Source organism: Vigna unguiculata, chromosome 9, assembly GCF_004118075.2.
Source record: "Vigna unguiculata cultivar IT97K-499-35 chromosome 9, ASM411807v1, whole genome shotgun sequence".
NCBI lineage: Eukaryota > Viridiplantae > Streptophyta > Magnoliopsida > Fabales > Fabaceae > Vigna > Vigna unguiculata.
The window spans coordinates 1,048,653-1,068,265 of record NC_040287.1 but is presented as its reverse complement, the minus strand read 5'-3'; the positions used below and the strand labels follow the sequence as shown (position 1 = coordinate 1,068,265).

The following is a 19,613-nucleotide window of genomic DNA, read 5'->3' as shown; positions in this document are numbered from 1 at the left end:
GGTAAGCGTGTACCGTTAAAAAAAGCGGCGGTCGATAGTATGAAATATGCAAGTACGAAATATTTTGTGGTTAGCTCGAAAGAGAAATCTCAATGTAAAGAAAGGACTCACACTTGAGGACGAGATTGTTGGAAAGTGTGAGTTTAAGTTCCACATTGAATAAAAATGAGAAAGTTGAGCCCTATATAAAGATGAAGACCATAAATTCACCGTCTTAAGATTTCTCATTGATGTTGTATATTCCCGGTAATCCTCATCTCCATAAGCATATGTGCTTTGATTTTGTAATCATAACTTGCACTGCATTGATAACGTGCATATGGTCATAACGTGCATTGTATTCCATCCTTCATTCATATCCATTTCATTTAAGTTTTTATTCCTTTCAGTTTTCTTCATTCCATCTTAGTCTAATTCATGTGCATTATTTCTTTTCACTTTCATTCCAATTCACGTGCATTTCATTTTTCTTAGATCTACACATGCATTGCATCAATCATTTCCATAAGCTAAACTTGACACTAATCATTTCCTTGGATTCAATCCTGAGTTGTGAATGAATAATGCACGTGAATTAGACTAAGATGGAATGAAGAAAACTGAAATGAATAAAAACTTAAATGAATGGATATGAAATGGAATGCAGTGCAAGTTATGACCATTCGCATGTTATCAATGATTCATTTTACAGAGAAAATATCACCTTGGGATTACAAAATCAAAGCACATATACTTATGGAGATGCATATTGCTTTGCCATGGAGTTACTAGTAGTGGGTCAGGTAAGTGTGTACTGTTAAGAAAAGCGGCGGTCGACGGTACGAAATACTCAGTGGTTAGCTCGAAAGAGAAATCTCAATGTAAAGAAAGGACTCACACTTGAGGGCGAGATTGTTGGAAAATGTGAGTCTAAGTCCCACATTGAGTAAAAATGAAAAAATTGAGCACCATATAAAGATGAAGACCCATAAACTTATCACCTTAAGAAAAGCGGCGGTCGACGGTACGAAATACTCAGTGGTTAGCTCGAAAGAGAAATCTCAATGTAAAGAAAGGACTCACACTTGAGGGCGAGATTGTTGGAAAATGTGAGTCTAAGTCCCACATTGAGTAAAAATGAAAAAATTGAGCACCATATAAAGATGAAGACCCATAAACTCATCACCTTAAGGTTTTTGATTAAGAGTGGTATCAACCCCTGATAGTTGAACTCATGTCTCATTGATGTCGTATATTCTAGGTAATCCTCATCTCCATAAGCATATGTGCTTTGATTAAGGTGATATTTTCTTTGTAAAATGAATCATTGATAATGTGCATATGGTCATAACGTGCACTGCATTTCATCCTTCATTCATATCATTCATTTAAGTTTTTATTCATTTCAGTTTTCTTCATCCCATCTTAGTCTAATTCACGTGCATGATTCCTTTTCACTGTTATTCCAACTCACTGCATTTCATTTCTCTTAGTGCATAACATCAATCATTTCCATAAGCTAAACTTGACACACATCGTTTCCTTAGATTCAATCCCGAGTTATGAATGAATAATGCACGTGAATTACACTAAGATGGAATGAAGAAAATTGAAATGAATAAAAACTTAAATGATTCATTTTACAAAGAAAATATCACCTTGGGATTACAAAATCAAAGCACATATGCTTATGGAGATGCATATTGTTTTGCCATGAGTTCTTGGTAGTGAGTCAGGTAAGCGTGTACCGTTAAGAAAAGTGGTGGTCGACGATGGTATGAAATACTCGATGGTTAGCTCGAGAGAGAAGTCCCAATGTAAAGAAGGGACTCACACTTGAGGACGAGATTGTTGGAAAGTATAAGTCGAAGTTCCAACATTGAGTAAAATGAAAAAAATTGAGCACCATATAAAGATGAAGACCCATAAACTTATCGGCTTAAGGTTTTGGGTTAAAAATGGTATCAATCCCTCATAGTTGAACTCATGTCTCATTGATGTTGTATATTCTCGATAATCCTCATCTCCATAAGCATATGTGCTTTGATTTTATAATCACAAGGTAATATTTTCTCTGTAAAATGAATCATTGATAATGTGCACATGGTCATAACGTGTAACGTGCACTGCATTTCATCCTTCATTCATATCCATTTCATTTAAGTTTTTATTCATTTCAGTTTTCTTCATCCCATCTTAGTCTAATTCACGTGCATTATTCCTTTTCACTGTCATTCCAACTCATTGCATTTCATTTCTCTTAGAGCATAGCATCAATCATTTCCATAAGCTAAACTTGACACGCATCATTTTCTTAGATTCAATCTCGAGTTATGAATGAATAATGCACGTGAATTACACTAAGATGGAATGAAGAAAATTGAAATGAAAAAAAAACTTAAATGATTCATTTTACAAAGAAAATATCACCTAGGATTACAAAATCAAAGCACATATGCTTCTGGAGATGCATATTGCTTTGCCATGAGTTTTTAGTAGTGAGTCAGGTAAGCATGTACCGTTAAGAAAAGTGGTGGTCGACGATGGTATGAAATACTCGATGGTTAGCTCGAGAGAGAAGTCCCAATGTAAAGAAGGGACTCACACTTGAGGACGAGATTGTTGGAAAGTGTAAGTCTAAGTCCCAACATTGAGTAAAAATGAAAAAAATTGAGCACCATATAAAGATGAAGACCCATAAACTCATCGGCTTAAGGTTTTGGGTTAAAAATGGTATCAACCCCTCATAGTTGAACTCATGTCTCATTGATGTTGTATATTCTCGATAATCCTCATCTCCATAAGCATATGTGCTTTGATTTTATAATCACAAGGTAATATTTTCTTTGTAAAATGAATCATTGATAATGTGCACATGGTCATAACGTGTAACGTGCACTGCATTTCATCCTTCATTCATTTTCATTTCATTTAAGTTTTTATTCATTTCAGTTTTCTTCATCCCATCTTAGTCTAATTCACGTGCATTATTCCTTTTCATTTTCATTCCAACTCACGTGCATTTCATTTCCTCTTAGATTTACTCATGCATAGCATCAATTTTCATAAGCTAAAGTTGACAAGCATCATTTCCTTAGATTCAATCTCGAGTTATGATGAATAATGCACGTAAATTAGACTAAGATGGAATGAAGAAAACTGAAATGAATAAAAATTTTAATGATTCATTTTACAAAGAAAATATCACCTTGGGATTATAAAATCAAAGCTCATATAGCTTATGGAGATGCTGATTGCTTTGTCATGAGTTCTTGGTAGTGGGTCAGCTAAGCATGTACCGTTAAGAAAAGCGACGGTCGACGGTACGAAATATTTTGTGGTTAGCTCGAGAGAGAAATCTCAATGTAAAGACTCACACTTAAGGGCGAAATTGTTGGAAAGTGTGAGTCTAAGTTCCACATTGAGTAAAAATGAGAAAGTTGAGTATCATATAAAGATGAAGACCCCATAAACTCATCGTCTTAAGATTTTGGGTTAAAAATGGTATCAATCACTCATAATTGAACTCATGTCTCATTGATGTTGTATATTCCCAGTAACTCTCTCTCGAAAGACTCAATATCTATGAGATATAAAAATTCTTTCAAATATTTCTTTGATTTTTGGTTTCAGGAAGAGGAAACCAATCGATAATTATATATAAGGAAATTATACATTACTCTGCATGAATGAAATGTTATTTCAATATTGCTACTCAACAAGGTATCACTGAATATTAAAAAATTGACACTCATGAAGAAACATGAGCTGAAGAACAGTTAAACTAAGAGAGAAAGAAAACATTCCTTTTCAGGGCTTAACTATTTTCATCATTGAAAGTGCGTGAATCGGTGGCAATTTGGATTGGCAGAAGCTCTGCCACAACTCCATCTTCTGTTCTGCGTCCTTAGTCAGTGCCTCATACACGTCAGTTGCAATACTTCGAGCTGCATCTCTTGCCTCTGGAAGTCTATCATTCAGCAAATCAGCTGCAACTTCAATCAGTTCAGCCAAAGAAAACTGTTCCATTTCTTCAAGACCCTGCTCACATTCACATAACCTTAGAACAAACAGTGCATAGACACAAAAACAAACAACGTTAAAGACATGAGCTTGTAATAATGTCTACTCACCATCTTTGAGACACAGTTGGAGAGAGAGACAGCAGCCTTGGCCCTGACCCTAAGGTTTTTGTGACTAACATATACCCTTAGTTTCTGAAGCAGAGGAAGAGGGGTCATGGAACTAACCATTGAGCCAAGTGCTCTATCAGCTTCTTCACACACAAACCTTTTATCTTGGGAAGCTTTTAGCAGCAGCTGCAGCAGCTGTTGATGTTGAACCAAACAACACATTCCAACCCATTAGATAACCAAAAAACAAAATGTTTAAAACTTATCTTAGTCATTGTGTGAGAGGTTTAAGATTTAAGAACAAATCCACAACATTTTTACAAATTTAAGAGCTAAAACCAATTTTTGATCAAAAACACATTTTCAATGAACCCTACAAAATTTATCCTAGAAAAGAGATCACATAAGAAAAATCTGAGTCCAAGTACCAGGCCATCAAATGCATCAGAGGTCTCGGGGTCAAGCAACTTGTCACCAGAGGCGTTGAAAATATCAGCCGCAGCCATAATTGCGGTTTTGCAAAGAGCACTACGAGGGTTCTTCATTGTCTTCGCCACCACCAACACAATATTTCCCCTGCCCACAACATCATTACATTAATTCCTCGAAACCCAATTGCCCCCACAATCAAAGCTCAAAACTTTAAAAGAAAAATATAAATTTAAACAAAGAAAAAGAACAATGAATATAAATATTCCTTACAAGATAGGGAATAGAAGGGACGAGTGGAACAACGCAAATCGCCTAGCATCGTTCAGCGACTCACAAACCTTGATCCAGTTTTTCGAATTCAAATCTTCAATCAAACTCTGCATTTCCAAACATTTTCACTTTTAAGATAAAATGCTCCAAAAAGATTGAATTCCAAATCTTTAATCGCACAACGAGAGAAAGAAAGGAGAACAACACACACAAACCTGAATCTGAACTTCGGGATCCGACAAGGGTTTAAGGTTGTCGGAGGAGACATAGTCAACAGTGGCATCCCCTGATGAGGGCAAGGGAACTTGGTTTTCGCCATTGACGGCAGCAGCACGATCTTGCTGTTTCTGGGTTGCAACAGCAATCTTGGGTTGTTTTTTGGGTCTCTCTGGGGTTGTTGTTGGGAGAGCGTTGTCGATGGGTCTGAGAGCCATTGTGAGTGTTGCAGAGCAAAGAGAAAGATGATCAAGAAATGAAAGTGAATGAGTGAGTGAAAGACTTAATAGATTCCAAGAAAATTTAATTCCTTCTATAAAAATCGCAACTTTTTGGGGCTCAGGTCTAAAAATGGAAAGAGACGTTGGGGTTTTGGTTCGTAACGGTAACATTTTTAAATGCCAATGTTTGTTTGAAAGTGAAACGATGTATGATATTATTAGAGTTCGAGAGCAACGTATGTATTTCAATAACCAAAAAAAGTAGAAAAGAAATAAAAAGTTTGTTTTTGCTTAAATTGACGAGTGAAAAGGAGAAATAAATTAATTGAATAATTAAAACAAGTTTAATTTTTTTTACAAAAGTAATTTAAATAAAAAAATTTAGTTGACCAATCTAAGTAATAATTTATTCTAAAATTTATTTAAATATTATTTTTTCTATTAGTATTAGAGGAGTTATGCTTATAGGATATTAACTTTACCAAGCTTATGATTTGAATAAAATCATTTAATAAGACCCCATTTAGAATGTTTAAATATTATTTTATTAACTTTAATACGTGAATCATGTAAAGAAAAACAATACTATAACTCTATGAACAAAAACAAAAAATTTTCTTTTATAGACTAAGAGGGATAACACAGATAGATTTATGAATCAATAATTATTATTTTATGTTGCTTTTAAATATTATATCATTTATACAAAAACTATTTTTTTAAAGTTAGTTACTTATTACCTTCTTGATTTATACCTTATTGTGATTAAGAATGTTGGTATTAGTTAAATTCATTTAATGCTCTTAATTCCATAAAATAAAAAAATTGTAATTCTCAAACTACTCTTAATTATAGTCATAACAAATAGTGTTCAAATTTGAATATATAATTATTTTAAAGACCATATCATTAGTAACATAAATAGTAGAACAACATTGATAATCTTAAGTAGTGATTCATAAATATAGGAGAGGGAAAATAACTTCTAAGAGCCGAATCAATGAGTTTGTGCATAGTGTGAAGGCAAATTATTAGCTATATTCATGAATTTTTTTGAGAATGAATTTTGGAATCATATTATACTTTTAGAAATGAAATTGATTAAAAGGTTGCCTATAGCAATCACAACAATCCACTTCAAGTGGTTTGGTTATTATTGGTATAAACATATGTGAATGGGCTTGTTAAAAAGACAAGAAAAAATGAATTCACATGGACCAATATTGTTACTATTAAATTTATAAAAAACAATGATAATGAAATAATAATAATATATTATTATTATGAGAGTTAAATATATTTTTAGTTTATAAATTTTATCGTGAAATTGAGATTAGTTTATGTTTTAAATTTTGATATGATTTGGTTCTCAAATTCTATAAATGAATTTACATAATCTTCCTAACTCAACTTCATTGTATCTTTTTTACATGTTAAATTGAGTTTTAAATTGAATATTTGAGTTGTTTATCCCTCTTTGATACATTACAACTTAAATATCAGTCTAAAACTTTGTTTTACATACATAATTGGGACTGTATTTTGTTTAACATACATAATTGGACTGGATTTATTTATTTTTTGATATTAAAATGCATTAAAGTTTAAAAAAGAGAATTGAATTTTAATTTTAGGTCCTAATTTAAGGATTAGGAACATATTTAGTTATTATTATTATTTTTTAATATTATTTTTATTTTGCATTTGGATTGGATTGAAGACACGAAGTGGTGTGAATGGTTTCCCTTTCTTTTTTATTTGGTGTAATGAGTGTACGCAACATCTTCAATATAAAAAAGGAAATAAGACAGACACATAAATGTTCATAAATTTTTCCTCACTTTCACACGTCTTAAATATCATATTATATCAATAAATATTGTAGCATCCTGATATATTATGCATATAGCAATCAATATTATTATAAACTATATTATAAGAAAAAAACTAATTAAAAATATATGTTAAAAATTGACCCAACCAATTATATTTTTCATTTAATAAATTGTGCTGTAAATGCTGTAATAATATTCATATATATTGATCTTAGGTATTTTATATAGTTATGATGTCATAGTTATTAATATTAATGTTTTATTTATTACAATAGTAATTATTTAAAATTATTACTGTACGTTTTAGTTATTTTCACTTTTTTTTTTCTTTTTCATTTCCTATTTCTCATCCTACTAGTTATTAAAGACTCTGAATATGTGGGATTTTGAGTCTTTTTGAAATATTAAAAAAGATACAAGTTGGTATTATTATTCCTTTGTGACACGTGAAACCGAGTAAAACTTTTTGTACCTATCACTTTAATTTTGAGTGTGATGAAATTCTATTTGCTTCACAAAATCCAAAAATGGGAGCGAACTTTATTATGTAATCAATTATTGCCATTTTCGTTTGTGGTTTCCTATACGTTTGGAATTTATAGAATGGGTTCATATAAGACTAATTTATATTATAATTTTCATCTTTTAAATTAGTATTCTGAAAATAAGTTTAATTTGAATTGATTTTTAAATATGATATTAGATCTTTTTATATTGAAATTTGTTGAATTTATTGTACCATAACTTATAGTTATTAGATTGCTTATGAATGTCGAAGGTATTAGTAGTTTATATTGATTACAGATAAAATTATTTTATAACATATAAATCAAAATATATGTCCTATCGAAAACATTTTAGCCTTTCTTTTAGTTAGATTTTCCTACAATTATACATAAAAATAAAACTCCCTTAGATCTATTAAAAATTACATTTTTTTAGTTGGGATTAATTATTAGTAAAATTAGATATATTTTATATGACTCGCCAGAATTTAAGATTCAAAAATAATTTATCATATGTCCATCACAAATATTTACCTAATTGTTTTAATTTATAGAAAAAGATAAAGAATTATTTGTTCTTTCATGAAATAGTTGGAGTTTCAAAATTATTACAAATCTTGTATTTAACTAAAGATTCCAAATGATAGAATTTATTAAGATAAAATATATTGATAAAAAATATTAAATTATTTTTTAAATACATAAAATTAAAAAAATTATATATAATTTTTTTTACTATAAAAAAAATCAGAATTATTATAAATCTTGTATTTAACCAACGATTCCAAATAATAGAATTTATTAAGATAAAATATATTGATACAAACAACAAATTAAATACATAAAACTAGAAGAAATTATGTTTATGCATAAAAAGTTTTCAGCAGTCTAGGACCCAAGTGCATGGCACGTGACACTGAGTAGTAACACAAAGCATAGTAAAAAATAATAATATTTTTTATGCAATAAAAAATATTTAATATAGTGCACGTGACGATATCTTTTATTTTAATTTGGGAAGAATTTTCGTATTGATATAGATTCTGTAGAGAAGACAAGTTACACCAACAACTTCACTTTTTAGGTTTTTTATTTAAAAACTATTTTTTTACACATATTTTAAAAAAAATTCAATCCTACAATTTTAGGGATGAAAACGTTAAAAGTAATACACATCGGGAATAAAAAGATTAAAAATAACATATATAACAATTAGAAGAGATTAAAATAGTATTTTTAAAGATTAAAATGAATAAATAAAAAAAAATAAGTTTCATATACTTATAAAGACTAAATAGATAATAATCCGAAACAGTTATTAGACAATTTGGTATTGTTAAGTTTATATCTCCCCGTTAATTTCTATTAAACATATAATCCTTTTTTTTTTCAAATTAATTGATGTTTTAGTACTTTAAAAGATCATGTTTTTAGTGTATAATAAAATATATAAACTTCTACTCTAATTATGTTGTTAATAATTTTTTTAAAGATTAAATTATATATTTATGAAAATTAAAAAACTAAATTAAAATGTCTAAATAAATTGGAATTTTATTAAATTCATTTCGTAACATTCATTTTTTAAGAGTTACACTAACTTTTAAACATATCAACATCACTACACAAATTAAATATATATTTTTTTTCTTTACAAATTTTTGAAATATTATTTTTTGCTTTTCAAAAGTAACAAAAAGTAAATACTCTTCTTTCAAATTTTAGACACTCCAAGACGATAGAAATTAAGAAGGTAATTGAGTACAGAAATAAAATAAAAAAAAACGTAAATTTTTTTTTCAAGATTTGTTCACATTTTAGAAATAATAGAGAAAAGAAATATAAAATAAAATAAGTGAAATAATAATGACAAATAATAATCTCATTCTCTTTAATTAGGTAAAAAAACTAAAATGAATAAATAATAATAAAATTTCTCAAAATACTACGTTTAAATGCAAAATAGTAGTCTATACATTTACGTTATAGTTTATGATGATATATATAGACTACTATTTTCCTTTTGTAAAGTAAGCTCTGAAATAAATGTAGTATGGTATATTTATTTAAAAGAGTTACTCAATTAAGAATGAAAACTCGTTACCTTCAAATTTTAGAACGAAAATTAGGTCAACTTTTTTATTCCAAGTTTGATTTGAATTTTATTGACATTGAATCTTCTATATCTCTATATCTTCTGGAAACACCAAATTGAATCGAGAGAATTTGGTCTCAGGAATTATTTTGTTTCGTAAGATTACGTTAGTTATCTAAACCGGTTTTTGTCACAATCACATAGAACATGACTTTTATTACTCATTATTCCTAAATTGATATAGAATATAGTTTTTATGTGCCAGTTCTATAATTCACATAAAAAGTAAATATATACAATATTAACTATTTGTGCTGAGTTCAGAAATTCACACATAGAAAATGTTTAAATACATTTTTATTAACTTTCATAAAATACATCGACATAAAAAGTTTTTATTTTCTATGGGTTTAAATATCTTTTTCGTCTTCATTTTCATAGTGTTTGTTGCGGATGATCTTCATTTTGATAGAATATTTAAAATGGTCTTCATTTGTACCAAATGTTTAAAATGATCATTATTTTCGCAATTCGTGTTTTATTTGGTGTGACGCTGTTTAAATTAATAACGGAGTACTGTACATATGTATCACGTTGTATTGGGTGTTACGTGTACTGTACATGTGTGGTAATTTAGAAACCATGTAAAAACATCACAACAATTCAAACACACACAAAAAAGATCAAATAAAACACGAATTATGAAAATAAGAATTATTTTAGACATTCATTAGAAATAAGAGCCATTTTACACATTCTGTCAAAATGAATATTATCCACAACAAACACACCAAAAATAAGGACAAAAATGATATTTAAGCCCATAAAAAATAAAAACTTTTTATGTCAATCGTATTTATGAAAATGGACACAAAAACAACCTTAATGGTGGAGCTGACCTCATCCTCTAAAACCCACGCTGTTTGATGTTCTAGATGCGTGGTTCGCATGGAACCTTTTTTTATTCATCAAGCAAGGAAAACAATGCACCTCGTTTCACACCGCACTTTCCATTATCATACCCCACACTTCCCTTTCCAAGTCACCATATTTCTCACCGCCATTATTCCTCTTCACCATCATCACCACCACCACCATGATCAACTGAACTTAAATCTTCTCATATTTGCACCACTCTCTCACACCTTCATATATCTACAACAATGTCACCACACTTTCAAACACTGTTACCACTTCATCTTAATCTTAACATGTCTTCTTCCTTTCCACCTTCCTGGCTCACTTCCCCTTCATGTTCCACTCTCGACATAGATTCATCTTCACCCACCGCGTTTCTCACAGTTCAGTGGCTAAGGTTTCTTCTCCTATCACCATGCCCTCAACGAGTTATTCTCTCTGGTGTTGATTCCATCTTCTTGCTCATTGTCTTCGCCTTTTCAGCTGTTAAACTCTATTCTAGATTCACTTCCCCTCGCACCTCTTCCTCTTCCGTTACCAAACCCCTTTTGCAGGAGGAAAAACGCTCTCACTATAAAGTCACCTTCTGGTTTAAACTAACCTTCTTGGTGACCACCCTTTTGGTCGCAGCTTATGCTGTTCTTGGTGTCTTGGCCTATACTCAAACGAGTCTTTCTTCATGGACAGTCATAGAGGCACTCTTTCGGCTCTTTCAAGCTGCGGCCAACATAGTGGTTGTGATCCTGTTGGTTCACGAGAACAAGTTCAAAGCTTTGGAGCACCCTTTGTCGCTGAGAATGTATTGGATTGCAAACATGGTGGTTTCGTGCTTTTTTGCCGTTTCGGCTATTGTTCGCTTTGTGATTGTGGATGGAGCGAGATTGGAGCTTAGTTTGAGAGTGGATGACGTGTTTTCTTTGGTTAATCTCCCACTTTCTGCGTTCCTTTTCGTTGTAGCAGTGAAAGGAGTAACGGGGATTCAGGTGGTTGGAATTTCTGATGAAGTGACAGCATATCAGTGCCTTTCCAGCGAGAGAAATTTGAGTCCTTATGCTCATTCTTCGATTTTTTCCAAAATAGTGTGGCTTTGGATGAACCCTTTGCTGAACAAAGGGTACCAAACACCCCTGAAGCTCGATGATGTGCCTTCTCTTCCTCTGGAGTTCCGAGCAGAAAAAATGTCAGAGCTTTTCCAAAGCAATTGGCCGAAGGAAGAGGATAACAGCAAGCAGCCGGTTGGTGTCACCTTGTTTAGATGCTTTTGGAAGCACATAGCTTTCACTGGCTTTCTTGCAGTTATAAGACTTGCGGTTATGTATATTGGTCCAATGCTTATTCAGAGTTTTGTTGATTTCACCGCAAGGAAAGATAGCACCCCTCTTGAAGGACTTATTCTGATTCTGATCCTGTTCTTTGCAAAATCTGTTGAGGTCCTCTCTGTGCACCAATTCAACTTCAACTCTCAGAAACTAGGCATGTTAATGCGTTCCAGCATCATAACTTCCGTGTACAAGAAAGGTTTGAGGCTGTCAAGTTCTTCAAGGCAGACTCATGGCACCGGCCAGATTGTGAACCACATGGCCGTTGATGCACAACAGCTCTCAGATTTGATGATGCAGTTTCATCCCATATGGTTGATGCCACTGCAAGTAGCTGCAGCATTGGCACTTATCTACAACAGTATTGGCGTGTCAGCGCTTGCAGCGCTGCTTGGAACCAGTGTGGTGTTTGTTTTCACTCTCATTCGCACCAAGAAGAGCAACACGTTCCAGTTCAGGATAATGAAGAGCCGTGACCTGAGGATGAAGGCCACGAATGAGTTGCTTAACAACATGCGTGTGATCAAGTTTCAAGCTTGGGAGGAGTACTTTGGCAACAAGATTCAGCAGTTTCGCGAAGCCGAACACGGTTGGATTGGAAAGTTCTTGTACTACTTTGCCATTAACATGGGGGTTCTCACCACTGCTCCTTTGTTGGTATGTGTTCTCACTTTTGGAGCTGCTGTTCTTCAGGGGGTTCCTTTGAACGCTGGCACTGTGTTCACCATCACTTCGGTGATCAAGATTTTGCAAGAGCCTGTGAGAACCTTCCCTCAGGCTCTCATCTTGATCTCCCAAGCGATGATATCTCTTGGGAGGTTGGATGAGTTCATGATGAGCAAGGAAATGGATGAGGGTGCAGTGGAGAGATTGGAGGGATGTGATGGTGACATCGCTGTGGAGATAAAAAATGGAGAATTCTCCTGGGAAGATGCAGATGCAAATGTGTCTCTGAAAGTCGAAGAGTTGGAGATCAAGAGAGGGGAACATGCTGCTGTTGTGGGAACAGTTGGGTCAGGCAAGTCTTCGTTACTGGCTTCTTTGTTAGGGGAAATGATCAAGATATCAGGAAAGGTATGTAATTACTCTGGTTTGACTCATTATGTGCATGCTGATTACTATATATTAGATGCATTGACTTATATTTATAACATAGTTTAAATACGGGGAACTAAATTGATCCAAAGTTTCGAATAATGACTCATTTCAATGTTTACTAAAAGTTAAGGGACTAAAAACATATTTAACTCGTTATAACATGATATCTTGTAGGAATACATGTACATAAATGTGTTTTGTTGGTTTATGAATGTTCTAGCAAATGAAAATTTAGTTGTATTGTTCTGTGATCATTACTTTCTGTTTTCTTTAATCTTTTAGGTTAGAGTTTGTGGGTCAATAGCCTATGTAGCACAGACATCATGGATTCAGAATGCAACCATCCAAGAGAACGTATTGTTTGGTTTACCAATGAACAGAGAGAAGTACGAAGAAGCTATAAGAGTGTGTTGCCTGGAAAAGGATCTTGAAATGATGGAATATGGAGACCAAACTGAGATTGGAGAAAGGGGTATTAACCTCAGTGGTGGCCAGAAGCAACGTATACAACTTGCTAGAGCTGTATACCAAGACTGTGACATCTATCTCCTTGATGATGTATTCAGTGCTGTTGATGCACAAACTGGATCATTCATTTTCAAGGTAAGTAAATAAAGAACAACAGACATTGTTCACTAGCTTCATTTCCTTAAACGTTTTATGGTTTATGGTGTAATGTTTTTCATGCCAGAAGAAAATGAAAAACAAAGTATCTATGTATAAGAAATGCACATAAACCATGAAAAAAGATTTTGCCATAACCAACGAAGTTTCTAATTTCTTCACCTTGTTGCAGGAATGTATCATGGGGGCTCTAAAAAACAAGACCATTTTACTTGTAACCCACCAAGTTGACTTCCTGCATAATGTTGACTGTATAATGGTACGTGTATAAAGACAATTTTCTTACTCTAGTGTTATGTTAATCGTGTCGATCGGTGACAAACCTATGTGTACACAAGGGTGTGAAGGTGTAGTTTTGTTACGATTATTACCGAATATTTGAAAATGTTTTATTTTGTTCCCTAATATTATATATTTAAATTTGGTCGGTGTTCTGTGATAGACAATGTAGTAGTTGAGAGTGTACAAATACACCACTTGAGTTGTTCTTGATGTATGAAGCCCGGACAGCCTCATTAATGGGCGTGTCCCGTGTCCGACACGTATCGAACACCAACACTTGTATGACACTTGTACGACATGTATCAGTAAAGTGTCCAATTTGAAAAACATTTTTTTTGTCTTTAACATGATTTTGACATGACTCCAACATAATATTAATAACTACAAATTCAATAATTTTCTAAAAAATCCATAAAATTGTAAATTTATCACATAAGTTTCTATTATGATTATAAAAATAAGGAAAAAGTATTATATGATCACTACTTTTCACTTTTTTTTATATTAGATAAATAAATTAGATTTATTTATATGTTAGTTGAAAGTTTGAAAATAATATGTATATACATGCCGTGTCCCGTGTCCTATATTTTGCAATTTAGTCGTATCTCCATGTCCGTATCCGTATCCAGGCTTCATAGATTTAAATTTAGATTCGTTCTTGGTGTCCTTCACTAATCTTTCAACTGAGCACATTTTCTTGTTTTTGATACCATCGTCAAGGTGATGAGAGAAGGGAGAATCGTGCAAAGTGGGAAGTATGATGAACTTCTCAATGCAGGCCTGGATTTTGGTGCACTTGTGGCTGCTCATGAATCATCTATGGAGATTGCAGAATCTAGCGATAAAGGTGGTGGTGATGATTCGATTCAGTCTCCGAAACTGGCTCGAATCCCTTCAAAAGAAAAGGAAAAAGCAGGTGAAAAGCAACCTCAAAATCAAGCTAAGTCAGCTAACACCACTGCAAAGCTCATTGAAGATGAGGAAAGAGAAACCGGTCGTGTGAACCTTCAAGTGTACAAACACTACTTCACTGAAGCATTTGGGTGGTGGGGTATTGTGCTGATGCTGGCAATGTCTCTAACATGGATTTTATCCTTCTTGGCTGGTGATTACTGGCTAGCAATTGGAACTGCAGAAGGCACTAACTTTGCTCCTTCTACATTCATCACTGTCTATGCTTGCATAGCACTTGGTGTAACTGTTGTTGTGATGGCAAGATCAATCTTATTTACCTATTGGGGTCTCAAGACATCTCAAAGCTTCTTCGGTGGAATGCTTCAAAGCATTCTGCATGCACCAATGTCATTCTTTGACACCACTCCCTCTGGCAGAATTTTGAGTCGTGTGAGTTTTAACGCCATATTTCACGTTCATTTTTTTCTAGTAAACTGCATAAGCTAGCATATTCTGTTTGCTTGGACTTATTGTGTTGTGTGAAATGTTTAGGTATCTACTGATATACTTTGGCTTGACATATCAATTCCAATGTTGGTGAACTTCGTAATGGTTGCATACTTCTCGGTGATCAGCATCCTCTTTGTGACATGCCAAAATGCTTGGGAAACGGTCTTCCTCTTAATCCCACTGTTCTATCTTAATAACTGGTATCGGGTATGATATGTCTACTCACTCTTGTTTGAATTCTAGCCTCTATAATGTTATGATACAAAAATTATGATGGATTTTTGTTGATATTTGTGAATGGATAGTGCAGAGTTCTTAGGAACTTGTGATTACTCATAAAAAAAATGGTTAACTATATTTTTAGTATCTGTATTCTGACGTGAAATTGTAATTTGTTATTGTTTGAAATTTTGATATATTTTGGTCTTTAAACTTAAAAAATGAATGGATTTAATCATTTTAATCCAATTAGATTAAATATTTTTACGTGTCAAATGCGTCTCATGTTAGTATCTGAGTTGTTTACACCATCTGACATGCTTCCGTTACGATGTTGACCGGAAATTGCGTTTAACATTTAAAAAAGTTTAACCTAATTAGGTTAAAATGATTATATTCATTCATTCTTAAAGTTTGAGGACTAAAATATATCAAAATTTCGGATAGAAATGAATTTCAATTTTGCATTAAAGTTTTCGTATTAAAACCATACTGAAACAAAATGTTGAGTGCATTTTGACACTTGCTTGCTCTGGTTTGCAGAAATATTACCTTGCATCTTCTCGGGAATTGACTCGCCTTGATTCCATCACCAAAGCTCCTGTGATTCACCACTTTTCAGAAACCATTGCTGGTGTTATGACCATTCGTGGCTTTAAAAAACAGAACGCATTTTGTCAAGAAAATATTGACAAAGTCAATGCTAGTCTGAGAATGGATTTCCACAACAATGGGGCCAATGAATGGCTTGGTTTTCGCTTGGACTACATGGGAGTGGTTTTCCTTAGCATCAGCACTGTTTTTATGATCTTTCTCCCAAGTGCTATCATGAGGCCAGGTACACCACACTACTCAATTATTATGTCATGAATTTTCTTATTGAAGATAAAACAAGAACTAATCAAACATTCAATTTTGCAGAATATGTTGGTCTGTCTTTGTCCTATGGTTTAGCTCTGAGTAGTCTTTTGGCATTTACCATATCAATGACTTGTTCTGTTGAGAACAAAATGGTTTCAGTTGAGAGAATAAAACAGTTCACCAACCTTCCCTCAGAAGCGCCATGGAAAATGGCTGATACCTCTCCTCCTAAGAATTGGCCCAGCCATGGACACATTGAGTTAAACAATTTGCAGGTACGTAATAGTCACAAACATCTAAGTACAAACTTTTTTACATTTGACTTAAATTGCTTTAAAATAAAAAATTGTGCATTATAAGGTTTTGGATGATGTCAATCTCTTATATGTGTCGGACTCAGGTTTCACTGGTGTTGTATCTTTTCAGTGAACTTCCTCCCTCTAGACACATCAATAATAATCACAAACATCTAAGTACAAACTGTATATGTTAGGCTTAAGTTTGTTTAAAATAAAAAAAGTGTGCATGTCTTGCTCCTTGTTCAATGACCCTTGTATTGGGGATCCAAGTGTATGTCTAAGTCTCACATTGAGTAAAAATGAGAAAGTTGAGCACTATATAAGGATCAAGGTCCATAAATCCATCGCCTTAAAGTTTTGGGTTAAGAGTGGTGTCAATCCCTTATATGTGTGGTGACTAACTTAGATAAGGCCCTGTATCGGTAATCCTCTCTTGAAAGATCCAACACCTTGTGATTCAGTAACTAGTTCTTACATAACCTTTGTTATTGAATGGTGATGAACAGGTTCGGTATCGGCCAAATACTCCTCTGGTTCTCAAAGGAATCTCTCTCACCATTGAAGGAGGAGAAAAGATTGGTGTTGTTGGTCGAACAGGGAGTGGGAAATCAACCCTCATTCAGGTGTTGTTTAGGTTGATTGAGCCTTCAGCTGGGAAAATAATTGTTGATGGTATCAACATTTGTACTGTGGGCCTTCATGATCTCAGATCTCGATTTGGAATTATTCCTCAAGAACCTGTTCTCTTTCAAGGAACAGTACGAAGCAACGTTGATCCCCTTGGCCTGTATTCAGAAGAAGAAATCTGGAAGGTATATAATTGAGAGTTCTGAAGATCTCACGACGATTATAGATAAAGTGATTTCGATTTCACAATAACATATAAGTGTGTTTATAAGTCCGTTTTCGTTTTAGCCAGTTGAGTTAAGCTTAAAGTTCAATTTTTAATTGTAATTTGAGATTCTCAGAACTAATAACTGGCTTTGAATTTTGTTTCTGCAGAGCCTAGAACGTTGCCAACTGAAAGATGTGGTGGCTGCAAAGCCTGAGAAACTTGAGGCTTCAGGTGTTAACTCCTCTCACAAATCTCCTTTTAATAGCTTAGTTGGTCCAATATGTCTAGAAAGCATTGCTTAAGATATTCTTGTTGACAACAAATTTACTATGTCACCAATGTTGTTTTTGTGTTATTCATGCAATTAACAGACTCAAAACAAACAACATCTAAAACTAGATAACACATTAAGACTGATATGTTTAAGTTTATTCCAAAGCTAAAAATTCTGGTATTGCTTTATGATGTTGTGTTTGTTGAAAGTATGAACTGATATACATAATGTACTTGATTTTATCTGGTAGTGGTTGATGGCGGAGACAATTGGAGTGTGGGGCAAAGACAGCTTCTGTGTTTGGGAAGGATCATGCTAAAACGCAGCAAAATACTGTTCATGGATGAGGCAACAGCATCTGTTGATTCACAAACTGATGCTGTAATACAGAAAATCATCCGAGAGGATTTTGCAGATCGTACAATTATCAGCATTGCTCATAGAATACCTACAGTGATGGACTGTGACAAAGTTTTAGTCATTGATGCAGGTAACTACAACTACAAAATTCATACAAATTTTTACAATTTCAACACAAATTTTCTGCTATAACAATGATTTGGGTGTTTGAATTTTTAACAGGGCTTTCAAAAGAATATGACAAGCCATCACGGTTGCTAGAAAGGCCTTCACTTTTTGCAGCATTGGTTAAGGAGTACTCCAATAGATCTGCATAAATATAGGCTTAGATTCTGACAAGGATAATTTTTGTACTCTCTTTGGAACACATGACACCAAAGTCAAATGACTCTGGTAGATTTTGATGTTTTATCCATTCACTGGTTCAATAATTAGACTAGGATAGTATGCAATAAGTTTTTTTTTTTTTTTTCTTTTAATTATTGGGTTATAAATATCCACTTTAGATGCAATTATTATTATCATCATTATTCATTTTTTTCTTTTGATATGTGTATTCATTCCCTTTTTTTCGTGTGAAGCTATTTTACTCCAGAGAGTATAACAGAATTGTGTTTCGGTAAACACTTCGAAATTTGAAAAAAAAAATTATACAGTGTCAAGTATCTATTGTATTGTACAAATAATTTTAATAATAAAATATTTATATTATCCGTTGTGAAAAACTTCACTACAATTCTCTTTAACTAAAAATTTTGTTCTTGGACCATGTTTCATAATATTAACTTCATTTATAATATTCAACTTATTATCATTTAAAAATTGATCATTCATTGCAATTTTATCAAACATACGAAGTCCATTTAGAAAAAAATAAACAAAATCCCCGAAAATGTAAAACACAACTTTTAGATTGTAGAAACAATAACACGATCTATACATAAATACATTATTTATTACTAATCCGTGTGAAAATATATTATGAATTACCTAGTATGAAGTTTGTTATATCCACTTCCAAATTAGATAATGTATGATCTTACGAATTCTTTTGAATTTTCTTTCTAATTTTTGTTTTTTAATATAAAATAATAATTTTTATACCGATAATTAAATATCTATAATAATATATAAAGGAGATTTCTCTTTTTGTGTCCATTTTTCAAAATATCGATTTTATCTTTTTAAATATAATAATTTATTAAATTTTTAAAAATTGACCGTTATTTTTACAAACTTTTTATAAAATTAGATGTTTTTATTTTTTTTTTTTTAATTTATCAATGATTATTCTTTTATTTGTTCTGATATATTTCACTTTATTTTTAATAAATATATATATATATATATATATATATAAATTTAATAATATTATAATATTATCACCTATTAATATAATATCACGCATATTTAAAATTTTTTTACCTGAT

General features: G+C 32.5%; 2 protein-coding genes across 2 annotated transcripts; one reads left to right on the top strand and one right to left on the bottom strand.

Annotated features, from left to right (window-relative positions):
* Positions 1 to 3,687: 3,687 nt before the first annotated feature.
* Positions 3,688 to 5,325, bottom strand: LOC114162774 (TOG array regulator of axonemal microtubules protein 2). The gene is made up of 5 exons (XM_028046748.1): positions 5,030 to 5,325; positions 4,815 to 4,921; positions 4,541 to 4,688; positions 4,113 to 4,307; positions 3,688 to 4,020 (listed from the first exon to the last, which is right to left on the bottom strand). Exons 1-5 carry the CDS (start codon positions 5,246 to 5,248, stop codon positions 3,790 to 3,792), a joined length of 900 nt encoding a protein of 299 aa, XP_027902549.1. The 5' UTR covers positions 5,249 to 5,325; the 3' UTR covers positions 3,688 to 3,789.
* Positions 5,326 to 10,691: 5,366 nt separating this feature from the next.
* LOC114162131 (ABC transporter C family member 14-like) lies at positions 10,692 to 18,733 on the top strand. Its single transcript, XM_028045914.1, has 11 exons — positions 10,692 to 12,998; positions 13,305 to 13,625; positions 13,819 to 13,905; positions 14,652 to 15,275; positions 15,378 to 15,542; positions 16,098 to 16,392; positions 16,476 to 16,690; positions 17,221 to 17,526; positions 17,717 to 17,780; positions 18,074 to 18,313; positions 18,406 to 18,733. The coding sequence occupies exons 1-11, from the start codon at positions 10,851 to 10,853 to the stop codon at positions 18,498 to 18,500; spliced, it is 4,560 nt and encodes a 1,519-aa protein (XP_027901715.1). The 5' UTR covers positions 10,692 to 10,850; the 3' UTR covers positions 18,501 to 18,733.
* The last annotated feature ends 880 nt before the right edge of the window (positions 18,734 to 19,613 follow it).